At 26.6% G+C, this 24402-nt stretch overlaps 1 protein-coding gene across 3 annotated transcripts in view; it reads right to left on the reverse strand.

The window, feature by feature from the left end:
• Positions 1–23571, reverse strand: part of LOC142325997 (embryonic polarity protein dorsal-like) — a 70934-nt gene extending 47363 nt beyond the window's left edge. For 2 of the 3 annotated variants that reach the window (XM_075368044.1, XM_075368041.1), the window contains exons 1-2: positions 23275–23571; positions 4339–4450 (exon numbers count right to left, since the gene is read on the reverse strand). In XM_075368044.1, the coding sequence (XP_075224159.1) occupies positions 4339–4405 (67 nt within the window). In that variant the 5' untranslated portion in view covers positions 4406–4450; positions 23275–23571. Of the gene's footprint in view, positions 1–4338; positions 4451–13559; positions 13621–23274 lie in introns of those variants that run through there. The other variant, XM_075368043.1, reaches the window with a different exon arrangement.
• Positions 23572–24402: the final 831 nt, after the last annotated feature.

Below are 24402 nucleotides of genomic sequence, written 5' to 3' on the forward strand. Positions count from 1 at the left end.
GGTGTCTAAGGTGTTCTACTCTGTTGATGAGTTCATGGATGGCTGCTGGGATAATTAATCAAAATTTTATAAGGACAGAGCATGATGTCAAAAAGATGTGAATTGTGCATGAATGATACAATTTGTGTTTGAATGGGGTAACTGAATGGACAGAAAGGACTTGAAGATTTTTAATCATTTCTGTAGACTTTTAACAAAATTTGCTAGTTATTCATTGTTGAAGATTGTAATGAAATTTTTTAATGTTTTTAAAGCAATAAAAAGATTATTATTACACATTTAGTCTTATAAATTGTGTAATTGTGTTATAAGTTGTGAAGCACTGTTATACACGTAAATTAACAGCGACAGTTGTTAATATTTATTTGAGATCTCAGCATTAATTTAACACTGCATGTAAACCAAAATGGAAAACATACAATACAGAAATACGTGTTGTAGTCACATACATAGTTTACGGTCATAAACTACATCAAGTACTCATATCAATTTGGTAAAAAATATTAGGATATTAAGAAATGCATAAATTTTCATGCAAACCAGCTGATGCTTTTGAAGTTCTTAAAGAGGGGCTTCTTCTTACAGACTACTTATTTTGGTATCAATCAAAGACTATTATGCAGTATGAGGTTCAAAGCATAAGAAAACATTTACTTCTTAATGTTATCTATGAGAATTATTAAGAACTTACTCATAAAAACTAAAAGACAAACTATTTCAATAAAATGGCAAAATTATTAAATTGTACATAATTATGGCATAACAGTTAAATATAATCAACCATAAAAAAAGTAATAAGTAAACAAGAAAGCTGAACCACAACGTATAGGTTCTAAGATAATAAAGTACAACCCATATAAATACATCATGTACTACTACCCATGTAAGTAGTAATAAAACAGTTAAAATAATAAATTTTTTAGTTAATTAAAAATTAATAATTTATTAAATAATTACAGTAGCATGGAAAACATGTCAATTAAAACTAATTTTAAACATACAGAAATTAACAAATAATTTTAATAAAACTTTGCTGTCATTGTAAATAAATAATAATGTTTACATCTGATATATATGAAACACACACACACACACACGCGCGCGCGCACACACACACACACACTACTGATGAAGCAATAAAATTAGCTTAAAATAAGGTTTGGCAATAAAATTTAAAAAAACTAATGTAATTTATTTTAACTAATTAATGAAGGAAATATTAATAAACTGAATACATTAAATTAATTTCATTTTAAACAACTAACAGTATGAGATTGTTATGGATAAGTTTTTAATATTATGCAAAAGTAGAGGCTACGTCATAAAGTAAATTATACTGTATAATACATTGATATATATAAATAAAATTTAATTTTTAAATTTAATATTTAACACATAAATGGAGCATGCATAGTTCATTAGTAATAAAGCAAAATAATTTCTCAAACATGGTACCTATGTTAAATAAATAAATTAACAATTGATATAATCCGTCTTACCAGCTCCATGTTGATACAATCTCCAGATCTTTTGTCTTACTTGGAAGCCATCATCAGTAGGTAAAACGAATGCATTAAAGTCAAAGTCTAAAAATCATAGTTAAAATTTAAAAACATTATTATTTTAACTATGATTTTTAAACTTTGACTTTAATGCATTATTTTTAACTCCTGATGATGGCTTCCAAGTAAGCCAAAAGATCTAGAGAACGTATCAATATGCTGGATTATATGAAATGTTAAATTATTTAGCAAAATAACATGTTTCACCAAATTATTCATTCAATGAAGAATTTATATGTTTCAGCAATTAAAAAATATTTAAAAGAAATTTACTGTCTCTACAACTTCAACTTTGGTTATTTCTACCTCGCATTTCACACAAATAACCTATTGCATTTTACACAAATGACAAGGCAGAATACACAATTACTCAACAGCATCATTAGATAAAGATTCTAAAAATTTAACTAGGATAAAGATCAGCATTGTGTAATGGAACCAAAATTTGGTACAGCTTACAGTGTCATAAGTACTGCAAATTGAAAATGACAATATGGTCGTTAGAAAAAATAGAATTCAACAAAATATGATAGTAAGAAGGGAATTAACACAATCTAAAAATTGAACATAACTTTCTAGATTCAATATAACTTTTTTTTCATGCTTTTCAAGACACTCTGCTGTGCTGGAGAGACAAGAGGTAAATGGTAAAGAAGTCCAAATTGATGACTAATCTCCATGAAATGGATAAAAAAGTTTAATAAATAATAAGTAAATTTCATTACTGTTTCAGTTACAAGTAATATACTTGTAAAATGATGTCTCCTTAGAGTATAATTAAATCTTACAAATGTAGTAACATCTAAAAACACAGAAGAACATACAAATATAATCCAAAATAAAAATAAAATAATTACTCTTTCTAATTACACGTATAATAATATACAGTACAATTAATCATATGATCTTAAAAAAGTGGATGATGAAATAATATTTATACACTTACTGATGACCTTCTGATAAAATAATATTTACAGAAGAACCTGATTAATATTTAAAAAAAAAAAAAAAAAAAAAAATAGTAGCACAAGTAGTTGCTTGATTATTTCTACAGATTTGCAAGATATGGATGAATTATGGAAAACCATACAATAAAGTAATAAGTTATCTTGCAACTCAATACCTGAACAACAGATATAAGTAATCCACGACTGATATATCATAATGGGAGGAGAAGGAGAGGAAAGTAATTGAAGTGAATGGATAAGATCAAAGAAAACAAAGAGACAAGGGTGCAATAATTAAATATCTTTTTAAAAAACCGTAACAAAAGTTATATATGGATAAGGCCAGGAGGCCGAATATAAGGCCGAATATATATTATCGAATATATATTCGATAAGCCCACAAATAAATTTGTCTCATTAAGAATTCAAAATTAAATTTTGGACTTAAAAAAGAAAGAGTAAAGTACAACAAAACTGTACATATAAGTCTAAAAATGTATATTTCACAGTATATGACTATATGGTGTTTAATAAACATACAACTTTAAAGAAGATAAATGGATTAGACATACAACTTTCAACAACAGAAAACCAAGAATGATGTACACTGAAAAAAAAATTTAAATCCAATTTAAGGCAGTCACCGCAGCAGATATAAAATTAATGTTAAGAAAAAAGCAGTAAAGAAAGATTTGTCAAAAGAGTTGAGTGAAGATGAGTAGAAATAATTAAAGATGCTTACTGAAATGTACATATATAGTTTTAGCTTTGGTATCAAGGAGCTTAAGGCAAAACCAACATATAATAGCATTAAGCATATATTTTTCATTATGAATAAAACTATAATATGAAAAACAAATCAAAATGATTATACAGGTTGTGGAGAACACACCGACTTTATTCACTAGCCTAGAAAAAAGCATATATATACACATTATTTACAACAATAGTGCTAAGTTTTGCTTTGTCACTAACAGCTTCCTAAGAAAAATTGATACTTTTTGAAAAGATCTCATATATATATATATATATATAAATGAGAAATAAAAAGGAAATCTAATGTACTGCTGCAGAAAAAAAAAGGCTGATGATCATGAAGGAGAGAGCCTACTTCGGTATCATTAAAAAATAACAAATACAATCCAATACAGGTGGATATTTCACTAGAGTTATTAATCTGTTTTTGAGAAACAGGACTGACTACATCATACAGATTACAGAGCTATACGGAATTTATCAGGCCAAAAAAGTGCAATCAGATCTTTAAAAAAAATATTACGTATCGTTACATTAAAAAATTTAAATTGATAGTTGTTACAATTAAATGGAAGTAGGAGCAGATTAATACAAATAATACTTTTATTGAAATATTAAGCAAGTATTTGAAAATTTGAAATGACAAAATGTTTATAAAAAATTAATCTGATATTCAGAGAAAACAATTTTCAATCTGTTTCAACTATATGGCAGCCGTAAGTACAACATGGCAGTTATGAGTAAACTTAGTAAAGTTGTATGGGATGATAAAGGGTACCTCCTCAAATATATAACAAAGAATAAACATTTGAGATTAGCAAATAATTAATTCTGTTCTACAATTCTATATGTAAATCAAAATCATAGGAAAAAAGATTTTTGTAAAAAATAAAGTAAGAAAAGTTTTAGATCTATAAAATAAACGTAATAAAAATTAAAAAAAAAGGTGCAAAATAATTATTGAATTATTTTTTTTGCTGTTTTGAACCAAGTTTAGGAAATACAAAAAATGCTGAAATCCAAAATAACCAATAAATAATAACGTTTTAACATAATACATTTCAAATACTTACTGACATCACTAATATTGATATCATGGCAAATAGAACTCCCATCCTCACTTTTCAGTTTTTGATCCATGATGACCAAGTAATTATCCCACTAAGTTGAAAGAGCCAGCAAAATCTGAAATCCATAACTATGGCTAGACACAACACAAGATACTGTACATAGTAATATATAAAACTGTAGTTATGTAATGGAATGTTAATATTAATTCCCATTATCATCCTCAAACCACTGACAAATCCTCAAACGCTTTTAGTATTTCCCTTTTTGAAATAAGAACAAATAAGCAAACTTTTTACCTTTTTATTCTACCTTCAACACAGAACAACGATTTGCTTAGTATTCTAATGAATGAAAATTAATTTTAAATAAAATTTGGGCTTCAAATTATAAAACTAAACTGTCATTTATATAAAAACTAGCAAAAAAACCCAAAGATTTAACAACGATGAAAATGAACAATTATTGTAGATTTATTACTCAATTCATTTGAATTAACACTTGCTTCAATTCACTCTCTTATTTACAACTCAATTTTTTAATTTTTCTGAACAAACAAAAAACCAAGTAACAAATAAGTGCACAAGAGAAATTAAACAATTACCTAATTTATATTAATGCTAATTATGACCAATAATGTTTTTACAGAGCTAGTTACAAAATTGGCCCACACCAACTCTTAAATAAATACATTTTTACTGAAACAAGACTTTTTACATTTTCAGTTTATTACTAATTATATATTTACATAATCTAAAATTAATTTTGTTAGTTGTTTTTCTTTAGTGAACTGTATTTATTTATTTTTTGCAAGGTTTATCATTAAAAAAATAATCTTGCAGAAAAGAGTATGCAGTAGCTTCAAGTTTAGTTCTAAATGAAAGTTACTCATCAGGATTTAAGTATTTTATTTATGACAAAAAATATATTATTCTTACTACGGTTATATAAACACAAAATTTGACAAGTCTCATTCTTTACTTGTGGTTGAAATTTTTTTCCAAACAAAACTGACTAATTGATTACTATCCACATTGTCACAGTGACCACAGCTTCTTTTGTAATATTTTTTTCTGGTTGTATAATTGATATCTATTTCTTAACATTCAAACCGATCAGCAAATAATGGTTATTGTAAATTCTCTTATTGGATTTTCTCCTGCAACAGTATGATGGCTTCAGTAAGTAATGTTACTTCACCACCACATAAATTGTTATATTCACTTTGTGCAGTTATCAGGGAATCTGTAGATTATTTTGTTAATTGACTATAAAGTCTAACCAAGTATCAGCCACTGATGCAATAATACTGCAAAATCTTGCCTTGGTAGTTCTGTAACTTGTCTAACCTGTTAGTTGTCCTGTCTGGCTCAATCTAGACCTTGTCTAATTGTTTTGCATTCTGGTCTGATTGAACACCAGCCATTGATGACTTTTTGGTCTAAGTTCAATTAGGTAATAATTATAAACTGTCTACAATCTGTTTCTTTTTCATTTTTCAGAATTAAATATTGTCTATTATTTTGCGGCTATGGTAGCACAACTTTAGGGGAATCTATTAAACAGACATCCTTCAACACTTCCATTCTTTGGTTACATTAATTATCATCTCTCGAGACAGATATTTATAACCAAAATTTTTTATGAGCTGTCCTTCCTGGAGACTTTTATTGTGAGTTTTGGAATAGCAAAATCGGCAAAATTTCATTTTTTCTGTATTTGTCGAAAAGTTATGTAAGGGTTTCCACAATTTAGCACATTATATATATATACACACACACACACACACACACACACACACACACACACACACACACACACACACACACACACACACATATATATATATATATACATGAAAGAAAAATTATTAAAATCATGTGTTTGGCACTGTTTAAAATTACAAAACAAAAAATCTTACAGAAACTTACAAATAACTGCATACATTACTTACTGTAAAGAGATATAAATATTTAATAAACTAAATTCAGAAGTTTAATAAGTAAACTTTAAAAAAAAATTAATCTTAGATTACGCTTTCCTCTAAGTAGTAGGGTGACCTCAGATTATGCTTTCAGGTAATCTACTTCTCAGATTATCTGGATATTCAGATACCAGTGAAATTCAAACGGATAAACAACATAATGAAATTTATCAAATTTTATTTATTGTCCTTTAATAAAATTTTACAACAGAGAAAGCAAAATAATTCATTATTTTATCAGAAATGGAAAAAATCTTAATGTTTTATCAATCTGGCAACAATGGTCATAAAAGCATGCTTGACAGATAATTATTTTTTATCTGTGAATAATTAAGAATAAACAACACAGTAAAACAAGTTAACCAAAGCAATGAATTAAAAGCAATTATTATAGCAGAAAGATCAATAAAAAAATAAAATCAAATACAATAAATAAATTTTAAAACAACATGTATATGTATGTAAAGAGATAATTAGTTAACCACGTTCCATTCAAATTTGTCATTTGTTAATTATTTATGAATACATGAACTAATAATAATAATAATAATAATAGCAAATACATAAGAAAATATGTAGCAATCATTAGTCATCCAAAAAAAAAAAATACAAAATAAATATTAAATATAAAAATGGGCAATGACCTAGTTAAATAAACAAACTACTAAAAACAAATGGACAAGACAAGAAATATAATAGTGTAACACCCACATTAATGTAGTCTTGGACTTAAAAGGCCGATTACACAATAATATACCTACACAACACTACAACAACATACAACTTGAAGATAGACAAACTTAAAATTAACCTCTTTATGAGAGTATTAAAACTTATCAAAACAAAAAAATAATTTTAAGTGAAAATAAAAAAAACAAGATAATTTTAATTTTATTAATATGAAAAAAAATATATAAAATTTTGTAATTTAAATAAATTCAGCCTATTTTGTTAACAACACATTTTCTATTAGATAAATATCAAACTTGAAGCTCATTTTTAGAAATCTTACAGTATTTTAAAATACTGTAAGATTATTAAGTATGGTCATATCTATTCCCTATACAGATTTAACACAGGTAAAGGCACATTTAACAAATCTAATAACGAAGCATAAATTTCATAGTAATATTTTATACAGTTTTTAGTTATAAATTATCAACTATTAAAAAAAAAAAAATAATGTAAGAAAAATTGATTTTATGCAATTTAAAGTTCATTGAAGATATAATTCACTATTTACAGAAATGTTTTAATCTTGCATTATAATCTAGACAACATAATAATAATTTTATTAATGTAACACTAAAAATAGTGCATTAGATTAGATAAAACCATTTTGTAATTATTTTTTTAATAAATATATTCTATATGTAGAACTAGCTATTATACTGTCAAACTGCAGTTTTAAGTTACCTAATCACCTAAAAGAACTTCTAGCCACTTAATTTAAAATTGGATTAAATTATTTTCATTTACAATGACAATTGATGATTTATAATAAATAATATCAAATAAATGTTGTACAATTTTCTTTCTTCATTCTTTAAGAAATAAACACAAACACTTTTCATGTTGTCAAAATCTTAATTTAATTCTGCAACAATTTCAAATATAAATAAATATATTTGTGTTACAATTATTTCATCCAATTATATACATTTATTCTAATATGTAAGGAAATTAATTATATTATCTGAACAACTGGTTTACTTAGTTTAGTTACCAGATCTTATCTATTACTTAAGAATGCAAAGTCAAAATTCACCAAATATTTGTTCACATTTTATTTGTTTTATATATTCTTTCTAAAATTTCTGTGCTAAAATATATTCCCATCACGAAAATCAATGAAAGCTGTTCCTGTAAGGTGGGAAAGGAATCCTGCACTTGGAATTTCAAATAAGTTTCTAAGAAATCTGCTTAAAATTTAAACATTTTTAATTTTCGCTACTTGACATTTTTCTTAAAGAAGCATCCTTGCTAGTAAATCACGAAAATGGTATTAACAAAAGAGTACAATCCACCAATCCCAGAGTTTGAAATAAAAAAAAGAAAACTTCAAAGTAAGTTGCTTTATATTTATAAATGTCCATGACCATTATACAGGATATAAGAGCAATATTCACACTGTACTTTAAATATTTCAAAAGACCATCATAAATGGAGACTTAAAACTATTACTTATATTAATTATTTCTATTAAAAACTAACTACGCTGATGCTACTAGTCATTTTAAATCAGATATACCTGCCTAGTGTTGGCAGACACATGATTAAGTTAATAAAAATCAAGTTTATCACTGCACTGACTTTTTTGTAAACTTCTATCACACTAGGTAAATTAATATTTCACTTATATAACCCAAACATTTGGGATCTATTCCTAACAGTAAAGAAAAATTCTACTTTAACTATCATAAACATGCTGGCTTCATTTGGCAGGGTAAACGAATAACTTTGGTTTTCAAAGGGAAGTATGGCAGAAATTAAAACATCTGGTCTAAACCATTTTTCCAAAAATTGTTTTCTTTTGTAATAAAAATCAATAACAATTTTCACTAAATATAAAACTCAGTGAAAAAATTTATATTAATTAAATAAATGAAATTGTACCACAAACTTCAGTAATATTACATCAGAGGATATTAACAAGGGATAAATTTCTGGTTTGATTAAAAATGTTTATCAATGAAATGAATGTGCAATAGCTAAAATGTTCAAGGTTTTTGGGAAGTAAAATGATAAACTGCATTACTTCCAACATTAATTAAACTTGACATTTTCACAACACAGAGTTCAGCCTCAGAACTGAATGGGGTATGTAGCAAGCGTAAAATTAAAATACAATGACTGAAGGCACATTTTTTAATAAGCAACAAAGTTAAATCGGAAATAATTGCAATACAGCTCTTGGAAATAATAAGTAGTTGTTGGCATAGCAATTAATTACATTTAAAATTCATTCTTTTTTTTTTTTGGAGGGAGGATTAAAGAGCAAACAACCTCAACCAGGAAGCTTATTTAATTTGCCAAAATGACATGGAAAGGTAAAATATTTATTTTATATTTTCAAATCTCTGGTACTTTGGCTTTATTTGGCATTTACAACTGTCCAATTTAATACATATTACACAAATGTTTAAAAACTAAAAACTGAAAATTTATAAATTGTATAAAAAATATTTTAAAAAATAAATAATCGTCAGGTACAAAGATTAAAAACCAACCAAACTGAATTATGCCATATAGCATTCAGAAAATTTTATAAACAATTAAAACACTTTTAAACAACGAATGGACTGTAAAAATAGAACCTCCCACCACCGAAAACTGTTACTGAACTCAAACATAAAAAAATTAAAAGTATTAACATCAGTCATATTTAACAGATTAAAATGAGATTCAAAGAATTACCCTAACTTATACTGAAAATTAATTACTAAAAATTTCATTTAACTTATGCTTAATTTGAAAACATCTAGTTACCTCATCTTTAATACATATATACATATTTTCTTTTATAGAATGTTTGTACATTATATTTTCTATAGGTACACAAATAAAAATGTATTTGTGTTATAAATTTATAATCTATATTATTCAAATCTATATTAATTTTCTATATAATTATAAAAATAAATATTTAAAAAAAAAAATGCACTCAATGAACTGCACTCATACCAACCTGCTGCTACAGTTCAATGTTAGAGATCTTAAGAGAGCAAAGAGGGAGCACACACAATCACAAAGAATGTGATGTATCATTACAAGGTAGTTATCTAATAAAATTACCAGATATTAATATCAAATAGTCAATGAAACTCAATAAATCTGGGTTCAAAGCCAAATCGAAATTCCTGTTGAAATATTACATGATTATTATCACTTTCCTTGCAGCTAGTTAGCTGGAAGAAATGATGGAAGTTGGAAATCTCCATAGTGGATAAGAGTACTAATGGACAATATACTCTTACATAGCAGGTGGATGTAGGGCAAACCAAAAAAATACACATTGATCCTAACAACCATAGAAGCAGTTTTGTAAGAATGTTCTCTGAAACACCCATTAGTCAATGAGGACTGTTCAGAAAATAACTGAACTCTATTTATTTTAACTATTAATTTTACACACTACTGATCTTTGTTCCTTTTAAAGTACTCCCCTCCCCTATTCATTATTAAACCTTCAAGCAAGAATTCAAAATGCACAATTCCATTAAGTTGAAAAACCAGAGAACATCACTTTAACACTGGATAGAGAATGACTTGCTTTCTTGGGGTATGGAGAGATCCTTTGCCAATCCATTGTGATGATTGAACTTTTGTTTCAATGTCATAGCTGTAAACCCAAATATGATTGCTTTGCATAAATGTTTTATCGTCATCAGATTATTTCTTTCTGGTATTCAGTCATCAAATGCGGACCAAACTTTGCTGCAACTGTATGCATGTTCAATTTTTCAGTCAATATGTCATGGCATGAGTCAACTGAGATGCTAACCTCTTCTGCAAGTTCTCTGTCAGTCAACTGGCAATTTGCATGCACCTGATTGTTGATTTTTCTGTACGTGGGGTGTCATCAGTTGAAGTCGAAGGCCTTCCTGGTCAAGGGTCGTCTTTTGACTGTGACTGCTTTAAATCGTGAAAACCATTTATAACATTGTGTACAACCCAGAGTATCACATCTGCAAGCTTGTTTAAATGTTTCTGTGAAAGTTTTCCACAGTTTTACGCAAAATTTTTCATTGTGTCATTGGTCCCAAAAATTACTACCAGCTACCAATACAACACGATGCACTAAAATAACAATAACATGAAAACTAAACAAAATATGAACAATCAAAGAACATGATTACAGAGGTTATGCAGAACACAATGTTGCCAACCGCAGTCACTAAATATTTTCATTAGTGTGTAATTAAAAATGTTTGGCTATTTTCTGAACAGACCTCATATATTGCAAACATTATCATATAGAGGATCAAGAATAATACCATTCAAAGTTCTTGCAAGCAAAAACTAGAACTCAACAACTTGTATAGAATTTGTACTAGAACAACTTTTAGAACTCAAGAATATTACATAGACATATTGTTATTTTCATACATTATCAATAAAAGTACACAATTCCAAGAAAATGAAGTAGTTAATTGATGTCATATATATATATATATATTATATATATATAATAATATTAAGTTTAGTGTTTTATTAATGTTTTAATACATAATTAATTTTTAATTTTAATGAACTGATGAGGAATTTCTTTGAAAGCACTCATGAAACTAATTTTATTAATTTTCTTTTTCTTTTCTATAAGTTAAGAGCTCTTACCGATTCTGTACTTTGGTAGATTGTGCTGAATTTTGTTTATGCTTTTGGACTTGCGTTTGTATATAGTGAGAAATCTTTAAATAAACTACCAAGAAATAAATGCTCTTTTATTGGGCTAATATATAAATACAGCATATGAATATTCTCATAATTATCATAATACGGATGTACAAATAAACAGGATATGTTGGATTGTTTTGTTTTTTCTGTAAATGAATCTTTTACTTTTCTTTAATTCAACACTTATTTAATTCAATTATGAAAATGTTTACAGTTAAATAAAAGAATAAAAAATATTATGCTGTAAAAAATAATCAATAAATTGTCCAATAATGACTGTTAACCTAAACATTCTTGAAATTAGTTTTATTTTAAGCAATAATTTAAGCACTTTATTTTCTAGCAAATTTTTCCAAATTATCATTTCCAAAGCACACAAGTCTTTGAGAACGGTTAAAATAATACACATGCACATAACACCACATAAACATAATAGTAAATAATAGCAACAACAGAAAGATTTTTAAGTGAGGAAAGTATAATGCTTTTAATTAAGAAAAAAATATTCATATATGTATAATTTAAGTTTCATATTAGTATTTAAATCTTTTATTTAAATTGCACACAACAGTCAAAATTACAGTAAAATAATAACTTATAACTAGGTAATATGTTATGTAAATATAAAACAAAATGTGAAAATGATCTGGAATAAAAGAAGAAAAACTCAATAATTATTCAACTCTTGAAAACAAGCGAATTAAATCTTTTTTCACCTCAACTTCGAAAATGTTGTTATTCATTATAAATTCTCTTCATTTTGACCATATAAATTAAGATTTTAGTGTAGTAAGTATGCTATAGCCTGTGTAACACTATATCCAGTGTAAACTGGATAGTTAAAAAATCTTGGCACATGAAAGTTCAGCAGAAATAAGATCACAGAATCATTCATTATTATACTGTTTATAACTGCTTTAGGTACATTAATACAGCAGTCTGAAAACTTTTGAGAGTCTAAACATGAGATGTTTCACTAAAGACTGTATGAAGAAAAAAAACTGAAATTGTTTGTAAAAACACAAATTAAAAGTGTTATGAAATATAACAGTAAATCTTTAACATTCTTCTTTAATTCTTTAAGTTTAATGGATCAGAATTCTTACCTGTTAACTTTCACAAAACCCAAGCAGGAGAAGATTTAAGATCAAACTCATTTAAGCAATTTTTTATCAAAGTTTGGAAGTGAAATAGGAGTTTTAAGTTTATTCCAAATTCCTGATTTTAACGATTAAACACTATATTTTAATACCATTCTTAAATATATACCACTCTTAAATATCTGACTTTTTTTTGTGAAAAGTCATGACAGCATTTATTTACGTAAACATGATAAAGTAATACGATAATAGATAAAGTAGTTAGGATCAGCATAAATATTTTTAATTCACATCAACATTAGGAAAAACAACTAAGTTTCATTAAAATATCAAAGTCTACTCATTCTAAGACAAACTTACTTAGCTGAAACATTAACATACAAACATTCACAAGGTGAAAACCTTGATATGAAAAACATATTTATAGCATAGCTTTTTTTTACACATGTTTAAAAAAATAAGCATAGTGGATATTAAATTAACTTGAAAAACTGTTAAATAAAATCAGTATTATGAAAAAAAAACATGCAAAATAATACAAGAGAATAAATAAGCATTAAAAAATATTACATAAGTATAATGAAGAAATACTTCTCAATAATGTTGAAAATATAATAAAAGAAATAACAAGTTAACCCACTCATCTCTTAAATAATTACAACAATTATATGTTATTTCAATGTACTTCAAAAAAAAAAACAAAAAACAAAAAAAAAACTTTAAAACAAACTAAAATAATACTAACCTAGTTACGAAAAAGTACAAAAATCTGTTTGCCAACTATAGATGACTTATCAGAACCTTAAAATTAAGAATAATATAGTCAGTCATATTCATATAATTATTTTCAAATATGCAATAAAAATTAATTCTACAAATTACAATGATTTTCTGTAATTAAATTAGCTACAAAAAAGCATTAAAACATTATTAGACAATAAAATAAATTAAGTTCTCTTACAAGTATACAAAATCAAAAGTTGGAAACATTCTACTCAAAACTGGACTAAAATAAAATAAGCCATTAAATTTTAATTCCCATTCCAATTAATTAAAAAAATAATAATTTATCAATTAAATAAACAGAACAGAATTTTTAATAACTTACTTCAAATTTTTTCAATCGTACTTTATGAGAGTCTTCAGTAATTGGTACTGCTATTATTATTCTGGCATCAGCTGATAAAATGGATGGAAGTTTTTTTTTATTAGTAAACATTTATTTAGAATATGCTAAGTTAAATATGTTAAGTATAACATTTAAATGTGAAGACATAATTCAAATCAAATACCACTTTCCAACATTCTAAATACATATTTACCTAATAAAAAAAAAAGATCGCCAGTAGTAACTTCATCTGATGGTAGAATGAGAACATCAAAACCAGTCACTGAAGTCTCAGTTCTAAAATCACTTTTTTGAAGTTATTAAAAACCTTTTTCTTTTTTTTTAAATTTATTCAGTATCTTATAGAAGTTTACAGTTAAATTTTTCTCATCCAACCAACATTGACAAAAGAATAACACTTATTCTAAAACAGTTTTCATTCACACTGAAAAATATCTAGTTGTACAAATATAGTGAACTTTTCACCAAATAATATTCTGTTAACATTCCCACAGAACATCAGTTTTTAATCATTTTATCCCATCTGCATAAAACGAAATATAATAAGCAACTGATAATGCCAATAAAACCTTATAGAATAATTTTCAACCTATATAGTTTAAAATTTCTATGAAACAACCTAATGTGTTCTTTTCAAAAACAAAAACAGGTAACATCCAAGCTGAAAAAAAATTTCTTAGAAAATGCCATCAGAACAAAACTAAAAACTCAATACTTAAGAGATTATAATTAAAGCCTTATAGGTGAAACATGTTGGGATAATTTGTATGAAGGTAATTTGACCTGTATCCAAGCACTATATAATAACTTCAGAAATTTGTAAGTGGAGGTAAACACGACATTATGTTATAAATAAATAAAGCTCTTCTTATGAATACTCAATAATATATTGCACATATCACATCCTTATAAGACAAATTTTCAATTTAAATGTGATTTAAGTTCATATTAAAAACTTTCAAAAATCAAAACCTAAGCTGACAACGATTGTTAACATCTATATGCCTGCAAGTGCTCATGATGACAATGAGGTAGAGGAGTGTGTATATGAAAAAATTGACGAAGCAATTAAACACATGAAAGAAGATGAAAATTTAATAATAGTTGGAGATTGGAATAAGGGCACTGGAAAAGGCAAGGAAGGAAATATTGTGGGTGAATACGGGCTGGGCAAAACAAATGAAACAGGGAACTGACTTACTGAAGTTTGCACAAAGTATAATTTAGTAATTGCCAACACCCAGCTTAAAAATCATAATAAAACAATATACACATGGAAAAAGCCTGGTGATACTGCAAGGTATCAGATAGATTATATTATGGCTAAATCAAGATTTAGATTTAAGCAACTCGATAGCAAAGCATATACTGGGCAGACATTGATAGCAACCATAATTTAGTGATAATGAAATGTAGATTGCGGTTTAAAAACCTGAAGAAATGGTGTCAGATGAATCTGTGGAATTTAGAAAAGCTTGAGGAAGAGGAGGTAAAGAAGAATTTTGAGGAAGACAACACAAGAGGTCTGAGTAAAAACGATAAGGTAGAAAATATAGGAGAATATTAAAAAGGAAATTCTTAAATCAGCAGAAGCAAACTTAAATGGAACAAAGAGAACTGGTAGAAAACCTTGGATATCAGAAAATATATTGCAGCAAATGGATAAACGAAAATGCTAGTGATGAAGGTAAAACGAATTATCGTCAGTTAGAAATACTATTAACAGAAAATGCAAATTAGTGAAAAAAGAGTGGATTAAAGTAAAGTGTTCGAAAGTGGAAAGAGAAATGATCATTGGTAAAATAGACTGAGCAAACAGGAAAGTTAAGGAGAATTTTTGGTACATAAATTAAAATCTAATAATGTGTTAAAGATGGTACACAGATTTATAATATGAAAGAAAAGGTTGATTGGTGGGTGGAATATAATGAGTTATATGGAGGAAATGAATTAAAAACTGGTGTTATAGAGGAATAAGAAGAAGAAGTCAAAGTGGATGAAAAGGGAGATGCAATACTGAGATCTGAATTTAAGAGAGTATTAAAAGACTTGAATGACAGAAAGGCTCCTGGGATAGACGGGATATCTACACAATTATTGCGCAGTGAAGGTGAGGAAGTGATAGATTATACAAACTGGTGTGTAATATTTAAGAAAAAGGGGAAGTTCCATCAGACTTCAAAAAGAGTGTTATTGTCATCATACCAAAGAAAGCAGGAGCAGATAAATGTGAATTAGAATTCTGTACAGAAAAACAGAGAGGAGAGTGGAAGAAGTGTTAGGAGAAAACAAATTTGGCTTCATGAAAAGTATAGGGACAAAGGAAGTAACTTTAGCACTCAGATTAATAGTAGAAAGAAGATTAAAGAAAAACAAACCAACACACATGGCATTTATAGACTTAGAAAAGGCATTTGATAATGTAGACTGGAATAAAATGGTCAGCATTTTGAAAAAATTTTAGGGTTCAAGTATGGAGATAGAAGAGTAATTGCTAACATTTACAGAAACCAAACGGCAACAGTAATAATCGAAGAACATAAGAAAGAAGCCGTAATAAAAACAGTCTGACAAGGATGTTCCCTACCCCCATACTTTTTAATTATGTTAATGAACAGTTTAGATCCGGAGTAACAGTGCAAAGTAATAATAAAGATGCTAAACAATGAATGGCATGGATGAAGTTCTACATGAACTACTGCATGAAAATAAACAACAAAATGAAAGTAATGAAATGTAGTAGAAATAATGTAGATGGACTACTGAATATAAAAATAGGAAGAGTAAAGATTATGAAGGTAGAAGAATTTTGCTATTTGGGAAGTAGAATTACTAAAGATGGACAAAGCAGGAGCAATGTAAAATGTCAGATAGCACAGGCGAAGCGAGCTTTCAGTCAAAAATATAATTTGCTTACATCAAAAATTAATTTAAATGTCAGGAAAACATTTTTGAAAGTATATGTTTAGAGTGTGGCTTTATACGGAAGTGAAACTTGAGACGATCGGAGATTTTGAAATGAGGTGCTATAAGAGAATGTTAAAAATCAGATGGGTGGATAAAGTGTTTCAAATCAGATGGGTGGATAAAGTGTTTCCTCTGAAGTATTATCTAAACGGTAGTTTCCGGAGGCTAAACAGGAAAAAGAAAAAGGGTGGATAAAGTGACAAATGAAGTGCTGTGGCAAACTTAAGAAAGAAGGCATTGGAAAAATAAAGTTAAGAAGAAATAGACTTATAAGCCACATATTAAGGCATCCTAAAATAGTTGCTTTGATATTGGGGGGACAGGTAGATGGGAAAAATTGTGCAGGCAGGCAACAACGTTTGGAATATGTAAAACAAATTGTTAGAGATGTAGGATGTAGGGGTATACCAAAATGAAACTACTGGCACTATATAGAGAATCTTGGAGAGCTGCATCAAACCAGTCAAATGACTGAAGAAAAAAAAAAATAAATAACTTATGTCAAATAATGTTAAGATAAATACATTAAACACAAAAATTTACTACAGAATAATTCACAATCCAGAAGGTGATTTTATATCACCATCTGAATTGTGAATTATTCCATGTTGAATAGGATACAGGAAAATTAGGTTTTTTCTATTAGTAATACTTTAAAATTCACCGAAAGAATAATAATGTTTCCGTAAAAGAAAAACCTTTTAATTGTACTTGTACTTGTATTAAATTGGTGGAAAATTTTTCAAATGATTCGTAATTTGTTAAAAATAGTAAGGAAGCCACTTACTTGTAAGTCAAAGTATTGTGTTGAGTTACACAAAAACAGCTGTTACCTGGTTTGGCAAGAATGGGTATTGTGCTTTTTTAAGAATAAGTGATTCTTCTTTTTAGCAAAAAATTGCAAATGCATATAGGCTAAATAGATGAGGAAAAATTAAAATATTTAATTTTCTAAATAATTTTAGAATTTTCTAAATTCTTTACGATTCATTCTTACAGGGATGATAATTTATAAACCTGAAACAAATGCAAATTTAAAAATTTAATGCAATCAACTTTTTTTAATATTCAACAAAATATTTGGGGTGCTCAAATGCTCTCTGGATACTAATAACAAAACTAATGTTTGTAAGGTGCTTCTAACTGATTGTCTAAAACAATACTTTTCAGTCAACAGTCATTTTAAATACCATTTCCTTATATCTACTTAATGGCTCATTAACAAATGAAGTGGCCATCTAGTTTTGAATTAAATCTTTTTGTAAACAATCTTTGAGCACTTTCTTATTTAATTTTATAACCGTTTGGACCATTAATATTAATACAATTTGTATAATTAATGTCTCCACTTATCAACAATTTTCAATCTATGTGTCCTAGCGCTTTTAGTGTCACTTCTACATAAACGGGATTTATTGAAGTTGCTAATTTCAATGTGTATAAATTCTCCATGTATAATAATAATTAAATTTAAGTTAAAATTGTTATGTTCATAATAGTCGATCATCAAATAAAAAAAAAAATATACATCAATAAGAATGTAATGTCACATCTAAGATGTTTACGACTATTAATGACTTACAACTTTCTTATTTACTAATTTATTTCAAAAACAGTTAAGCATGATTCTTTTTTAAATTAATTATCATAATAATATTCAAAAAGTAGTCGCAATGTATTAAATGTTAGGAACGGACTTTATTGTTACTATATTAATAGTTAATTGTTACTATATTAATAGTTAAAATTAAAATCAATTTTATTCACCTGTTGATCTACTCACTATACAAAGCAGTAAACGTGATTCACCTTTAACCAATCAAGATAAACATACAATGTTATAAATAAAAATCAACAAATCAAAATTTTGACAATTTTCAATAGAATGCATTCAAAGAATTAATTTTTAAAAAAATTTTTTTTAAACTTCTATTTCATTTATTCTACTCCAATAATTAAGCACAGGGTACAATAAATTTTCTTTCGTTTTGATTATGTAAGAAACTACTTAAGTAAAATTATATTTGTTGTATAAATGAAACAGTGAAAGTAAGAAATTAAAACAAAAACATTCCGTATAAGTTATCAAATAGGAATCAAAACATATACAATAAAGAAGTTCATTTTAATGAGGTTTCATTGAAAAAAAATAACCACAAATTCCTGGTCCAGGAAATCGCATTTTAATAACACACAGAATTTTTGTCATAAAAGAGATCAAAAATAAATCTGCTAAAAATTAAGATTACTATTAGATGCAAGTAACCGGTGAAAAAATATCTAAAAAAAAAAAATTTTACTTAATTAAAAAACATATCAAAAAATTATTGTTTAAATTTCATGACTTTTTTCTATGAATCTGTGCTGGATAAAACATGCACAGAATTCAGTTAACAGAATTTAAAGTAATAATAAATGTACAGAAGCGTAATGTTTCAATTGATTAAAAGTAGAAAATTATGTATAGAAAACTTAAAAAACATGATTCACTGATCTCCATTACAAATTTAAAAAAAAAAATATTTATAAAAAAAATGGTCATTTGATGTTAATTATATTTTTGATACTGATGTCATCTATCCCCTTAAGTAAAGGCAATAAATATAATACAGTATTTTTTGGCAGAAGAGGTAGACTAATCAATTGAATTATTCCATTTGTTGGTTTTTCTTAAGGTTATAATAAATGAAAATAATGTAAAACACAATTGACGCTACTGTGCTTCTATCAGAATAACTTTCTCGGTGAGAAATATGTTTACTAAAAAAAAAAAAAAACAATCAGTCCCTTCAGTGAATAAAGGGAGGATGTAGAACTGTACTTCTGAATTTTGATGAGTGTGGGATGTTATACGAGACAGTATATTTGACTAGGTGAAGAAGGCAACAGGAAACCACATCACTCTTCAGTCTCCTTAATAAGCCTGGTATGGTATGCTTATTTTTGTAAAAATGGCTGAGACTCATATTCTACTTTTCATTATGGTTTGCATATAATCATTTTGATTAGGGCATCCAACCACAGCACATACATACAGTTCAAGTTCTCATTTTTTAAAGTGTAACACAAATTTTACACTTTGTAAAAAAAAAAATCCCGTTATTTCTTTGAAAGGCTACGGATAGATATATAAAATCTTGAGTGCATTGTGATAAAAAAATGTCTGGCTAAAAAAAACTCTATATTTAAAGAAAAATTACTTTATTTTTCACACAAAATATTTTCTCAATTAAAATATACATAATACTGTCATATTAAGAAATGTATGTTTTAATTAAAAATAACAGAATATATAATTATTCTGCTCACTTCTATTTGCCTAATAATGTATTTCAAAATTATACATTTCTATGTATAACTTTTTAACATAACTTTTTTTTTTTAAATATCCTGTCACTATACATTTCATTCCATATCTTGAATTTATTTTTAGGATAAACCGAATTATTTTAAGCAAGGTAAAAAAATAAGACTTTCTCATAAGGGAGCCAGGGAAGTGCAAAATGGAAAAATTTATGTAGCACATTTGCGAATGGTCCTATAACTTAACTTTTGTGGATAAAAAATATAAATAAAACTTATTTAAAATAATAAACATGTAGGTATAATAAACAAACTCCACTCTGGCAATTTATAAGAAAAGAATTAACCATACAGCGTATAAAATATTAATTCTGTACTATTTATTTGATAAATTATTATTAGGTATAAGATGAAATTTAAAAACAGAAGGCTCTAATTGGCTTTTTAATTTTCTTTTTTTTAAATTATCTAAAAAAGGCACTGTTTTACAATTATCATTGCAATACACCAGAATGAAAAGATTTTAGATTCACACCATTCATTATGCAATCTCAAATCTTCTGTCCAATTAATAAAAAATTAGCAACCTAAAAAAAATATTCATGCAATGAATATTTTTACAGAAATTTCTACAAAAATAAAATAGTTTTTTTAATTTAAATGGATTCTTTTTCATAGAAGTTATATAGTATTTGAAGCCACTGGACAACTTTAATAGGCTTAATTGCATAATAAATTTATATACAACTACTATAAATATATACCGTATAATAAACATTCATAAATATAAATTAAAATTAATTTTGTAGATTAAAAAAAATAATAAAATTTAGAATAATAAAACTAACTAGTAGAAATAATAACAAACCATAACTGAAATAATCTGTAAGAAATATTATATGACAAAAAATATTAATTTTATATTACTCATTTGAGAAATTGATATCAGGTATAGGTTTAAATTCTAGGCCCTAAAAAAACTAATTTGCAATAAACTAGAATGAAAATATTTCAAATTCATATCTCATGCAATCATAAAGAATTATAAACATAATTATAATCATAAACAATTTTTTTTTGACAAATTAATATCCATTAAAAGCAATTGTGATTGGAGCACAGCCCCATGAATTGTACTATAAATGTCACAAGTAAACAGTATTACATTTCTTATTAATAAAATTATCTCACTAAATTACTTTATTTTCTGCAAATTTATGCTACAAAACTTAATACTGGAATCAAGAACCTCAAAATTAAAAAAAATAAATAAACATTTAAATAATTTTTTAAAAATAAATAGGAAAAATATTAATAGTCAAAATTACAACCAATGTTTTTTAACTAGATTTACTTTTCTATTTATCAATCAATCTTACAAATAGTAAAAATGGTTATTAAAAAATACAACAAAAATATTGGTCTAATATAATTACAGCTAACTATTTTTGCAATAACTATTTCTGAAAATACTGTTTTGAAGGTAAAAATAAACTTGAAATGTAAGTACTCTGTATTTAAACACTATTAAATGAACAATTAATTAAATGCAAAATGATTCTGAAATTATACATCCATTATACATCTCAATCGTGCAACATCAAAGATGAATTAATTAAGAAAATTTGGTCCACTACCAAACAAAAACATCAGTTGCATTACTATATTTAAATGACTTTAACTCAGAATCTAATATTTGCCTTGATTACATTATATGAAAAAAGGTTTACTAAACAACCTAATAACTGGTATTTGAAAGAGTACAAATAATACAAAGAAAACAGTGATACATTACACAGCTATCACAAAATGACAATTTATGCTATTTTACTGAAACTTTGTTAAAACAATTAGTAGATTATAAATTAATAAAGCAATAATAAAAAACTTATTTTCTTCAAATTGGTAAATCAGTGATGGTTTTTGAAAACGATGTAGGGACCATTTATAGAGTACCTTACCCATTCTTGACTAATACCTGTTCTGTATAATTATGTGCGAATCAAAATAAGAGATTTGTATCAGTTTACAAAGCGAATTGTAAATACTTAATGAAGTACACACCTCTCATTTTCTTCTGCTGATTTTTAAAGGAATGAATTTACAATAACATTTATATTACAAGTTATTATTAAAACATGACAATCAGAACTATCTAAAATAAAGAATACAACAAACTAAGTATCATATTTCTCTAATCTAACTAAAATATTACTACCGAACAAAAAAATTCTCCTTTAAGGTTACAATATAATACCCAACAAAGTATCAAAACTAAATTGTGGGCAACAAATATTATACAAATTAATTAAAAACAAAAAATCCTACTATAAAAATTTGCAGTCGCAAAAAAAAAAATTTTAATGTACAAACTAAGCTAAAAAAATGTAATTTTAACTTCAACTGTAGACTTTCATTAAAATGGTCATCAATGAGATGAAACAATTTGAAAACAAATTGAATCCCCTAATTTTATATTACCATTTAAAGGCCAAATAACATTAATAATGACAATTTTCAAGTCATCAAGAAAAATGTTAAAGGTTTCTACATAACAACTTGCAGTGAATTCACAAAACAGGTGAAATATTTTTTTACACTCGCTAAATTTATCTAACAGTGACCAAGTAAGAATATAAAAGACTAAAATAAAATCACAGAATATTTAGCAATTTATGCCTAATGAAACTGACAAAGAAATAACTGCTTGAACTTACTCTATACATATAAAAGTTGATCGATTTGTTTCAAGTATAATTTTATAGAAAATTAATGTGCGAAAACGAAATTTCAGTACCTATCACAGTCACTTACGTACATTAGCAATTTCAAAAATAACACCAACATTAACAGAACTATGCCTTAACTGAAATTAAATTCTAAGAATAAACCAAAATATACCGTACTTAATTCCCAATCATAACCTAAAACCATGTCCTACCACAATCACAGATAAAAACTTATTTAATACTTCATTACGCATAAAGTTTTAAATTAACAATTAATATCGTATACAATAACAATATCCATAACTTTGATTCAGATAAATTTCAGCAATTACCTTAATCGACGACATTTTGATGGTTGAGTATAATAATGAAGCTAGAAGTGTAGGATAAGAAAAAAATTGTCAAGGTCCTGTAAACTAAACTTCCTTGTTACAAACACGTTGTTTAAAAATATAAATAATAAAACAGTCTGTAAAACTAATCCGAAAGTTTAACTTAACAGTTAACCTACATGCGCTAATATAATATGCAAAATTAAAAACAAGAAGACATATGTCGTGAAAAAACACTCATTGCACCCGACAACTTCAAAGATATTTTGGGAAACGATGATCACATCAGCGAGCGTGGATCACACATTCGAAGAACTGAAATACTTCTGAACTTCTATTGGCCTTCAGTTAGGATTGTTTCTACCACTGTGAAACAGCGCAGTTGCGCGCCGATTTTAAACGAATTTGTACGCATGCAGGCGTGCGCAAATAAAACATAAGAAGAAGTACATCTTTCAATTGTTATAAGTCTGTAACAATAGATTAATAAAAATATTCATTTTAAAACTTTTAAATAATCTTATATTTTATTATAAAATGACATCGAAACCGATTAGCTCAAAAGCTCATTCACAATGTATAGAAAGATGTACTGGGGATTTTTTAAAACCGACTTTGTTTACGCCAATTTTAAAAAAGAATTTAAAGAAGACATTCAAGTCCAAACAAACGACAGTTCATAGACGAGATGTTTCTCGAGTTCAAATTTGCACTGTAAAAACACTTAAAAAACATTCTAGCTGTCAAAATTTAAATGTAATACAAAAAGACAAAACTATTGCAAAATGTAATAAATCAAAATCTTATGAAGATATTGTAACAAGCTCTCAAGCTGAAAGCCACATATGCATTTTTAGGTAAGAAAAAGTGAAAGAAAGAATAATTAGTAAACAATAATAATATCAATATTAGGTTAATTCTAAAGTTCAAATAAATAAAATGAAAGTAAGAAAGTTAAGATGTTTTATCTCTTTTCAGTTAAAATAAGAAATTTCTTTATACTAAACTGGTAAAATTTTTATACTGCTTAAAATTTCTTCATTGTTCATAAGTGTACAGGCAAAAAAATTATTGTATAATGTTAAAATACATATATCAGGCCCCAAGGTAATTCATAAATATTTTGAA

Source organism: Lycorma delicatula, chromosome 6, assembly GCF_047948215.1.
Source record: "Lycorma delicatula isolate Av1 chromosome 6, ASM4794821v1, whole genome shotgun sequence".
NCBI lineage: Eukaryota > Metazoa > Arthropoda > Insecta > Hemiptera > Fulgoridae > Lycorma > Lycorma delicatula.